This window comes from Capsicum annuum, unplaced genomic scaffold (genome assembly GCF_002878395.1).
Source record: "Capsicum annuum cultivar UCD-10X-F1 unplaced genomic scaffold, UCD10Xv1.1 ctg76404, whole genome shotgun sequence".
Taxonomy (NCBI): Eukaryota; Viridiplantae; Streptophyta; class Magnoliopsida; order Solanales; family Solanaceae; genus Capsicum; species Capsicum annuum.
Genome location: NW_025886703.1, coordinates 1 through 1,424, shown reverse-complemented (window position 1 = coordinate 1,424; position 1,424 = coordinate 1). Strand labels below are relative to the sequence as shown.

Here is a 1,424-nt window from a genome sequence, read left to right as displayed (position 1 = left end):
TACAAAGTATACAATGACAAATCAGTTTGTAGTCATTTCGACCTTCGTGCATGGTGCACAGTTGACCAAGATTATGACGAGAAGAATTTGTTGGTGAAACTTTTTAATCAAGTTACTGGATCGGATTTGAAGTTCAGTGAGGAAATCGATGTTGCTGATAAGCTACGAATAAAATTGCATGGAAATAGGTACCTCATTGTGTTAGATGACGTGTGGGATGTTGACACATGGGATGATTTAACAAGACCTTTCCCTGAAGTTAAGAAAGGAAGTAGAATTATTTTGACGACTTGGCAAAAGGAAGTGGCTTTTCATGGAAGGGGCAACACTGATCCTCTTAACCTTCGATTGCTAAGACCTGAAGAAAGTTGGGAGTTATTAGAGAAAAGGGAATTTGGAGAACAGAGTTGCCCCGATGAACTGTTGGATGTTGGTAAAGAAATCGCCCAAAATTGTAAAGGACTTCCTTTGGTGGCTGATCTGATTGCTGGAGTCATTGCAAGGAGGGAAAAGACAAAGTCTGTGTGGCTTGAAGTTCGAAATAATTTGAATTCCTTTATTTTGAACAGTGAAGTTGATGTGATGAAGGTTATAGAATTAAGTTACGACCATTTACCTCTACAATTGAAGCTATGCTATCTCTACATTGTAAGGTTTTCGAAGGACACAAGAATCCAAATACATGCGTTGAAAAGCTATTGGTGTGTTGAAGGTCTTGTTGAACAGACAGAGATGATGAGTGTGGAAGAAGCAATGGAAATTTATTTGGATAATTTAATTTCCAGTAGCTTGGTAATTGCTTTCAATGAGATAGGTGTTGACCCGATTTGCCAACTATATGATCTTGTGCATGACTTTTGTTTGATAAAAGCAAGACGGGAAAAGTTTTTTGGCCAGATAAGTTCAAGTGATCCATCTTCATCTTCATATTTGATGCCACGCATAGTGACCATTGTTTATGATAAGGAGCACTTTGGACCTAACAATTTCATCCTGTTCAGTACAAAAACAAAAAGGCATTCTGGTAAACACCTATATTCTTTGCGGATAACTGGAGACAAGATGGAAGATCATCTTTCTGATGGATGTCATCTAAGAGACTTGAGGATTCTTAGAGTGTTGTTCCTGCATCCCTCTTTTATGATGGTTAAAGATTCTTTGCTGAGTGAAATATGCATGTTGAATCATTTAAGGTGCTTAGGCATTGGGACAGAAGTTAAATCTCTGCCTTCATCTTTCTCAAACCTCAGGAATCTAGAAACCCTGGTGGTTTCAAACGAAGGATCAACTTGGGTACTATTACCAAGTATTTGGGATCTTGTAAACTTGCGAGTGCTGAAAGTGACTGCTTGTTCTTTCTTTGACTTGGATATACATGAACCAATACCGATAACAGAGGACACAAAGTTAGAGAACTTGAGACA

At 38.3% G+C, this 1,424-nt stretch overlaps 1 protein-coding gene across 1 annotated transcript; it reads left to right on the top strand.

Annotated features, from left to right (window-relative positions):
• Positions 1 to 61: 61 nt before the first annotated feature.
• On the top strand, positions 62 to 1,406 carry LOC124894643 (putative late blight resistance protein homolog R1B-16; the record flags this gene model as incomplete). The annotated part of the gene is made up of 1 exon (XM_047405236.1): positions 62 to 1,406. A coding segment is annotated over one exon (1,345 nt), but the record flags the coding sequence as incomplete, so codon positions are not given.
• Positions 1,407 to 1,424: the final 18 nt, after the last annotated feature.